The sequence below is a fragment of the Oryzias melastigma genome, linkage group LG20 (genome assembly GCF_002922805.2).
Source record: "Oryzias melastigma strain HK-1 linkage group LG20, ASM292280v2, whole genome shotgun sequence".
Lineage (NCBI taxonomy): Eukaryota > Metazoa > Chordata > Actinopteri > Beloniformes > Adrianichthyidae > Oryzias > Oryzias melastigma.
The window spans coordinates 7,323,845-7,324,300 of record NC_050531.1 but is presented as its reverse complement, the minus strand read 5'-3'; the positions used below and the strand labels follow the sequence as shown (position 1 = coordinate 7,324,300).

At 35.7% G+C, this 456-nt stretch overlaps 1 protein-coding gene across 1 annotated transcript in view; it reads left to right on the top strand.

Annotated features, from left to right (window-relative positions):
- Nucleotides 1-456, top strand: part of rnf32 (ring finger protein 32) — a gene marked incomplete in the record, with an annotated part of 13,681 nt that overhangs the window by 701 nt on the left and 12,524 nt on the right. The window contains 2 exon segments of the mRNA XM_024280162.2: nucleotides 71-254; nucleotides 329-456. Coding sequence (XP_024135930.1) covers nucleotides 71-254; nucleotides 329-456 — 312 coding nt within the window.

The following is a 456-nucleotide window of genomic DNA, read 5'->3' as shown; positions in this document are numbered from 1 at the left end:
AAAGAAGGAATTATAATATTTGATTTGTGGTTTTATTGTGTTCATTTTTTTCATTATTTTTTTTTTATAGAGCAACAACTCTGCAGTCACATCAGCCGCTTTTCAAGACCACATAATAAAAAGCCTGTTGAGTGAAGATTTTTCCGATTTATCGAGACGCAGCAGAAAGTCCAGAAAACCCCCAACGAGAGAGAAGCTGAAAGATCTAGAAACAGAATATGTTCTTGATCCTACTCCACCTACTTTAACTTTAGGTAGAAAAACAAGATGAGATTTTGCATTGCTTTTGTTATTTTGATAATTATTTATTATTTTGTATTACTTTTAGCTCAGAAATTGGGTTTGGTGGCCTCCCCGAAAGAAAGACTGACAGAAGAAGATTGGATTGAGGTCAAGAAGAGGTCTTTACTACGGGAGGAATCCGCTCAGCCATGTACAATATGTAGGGAGGAGTTT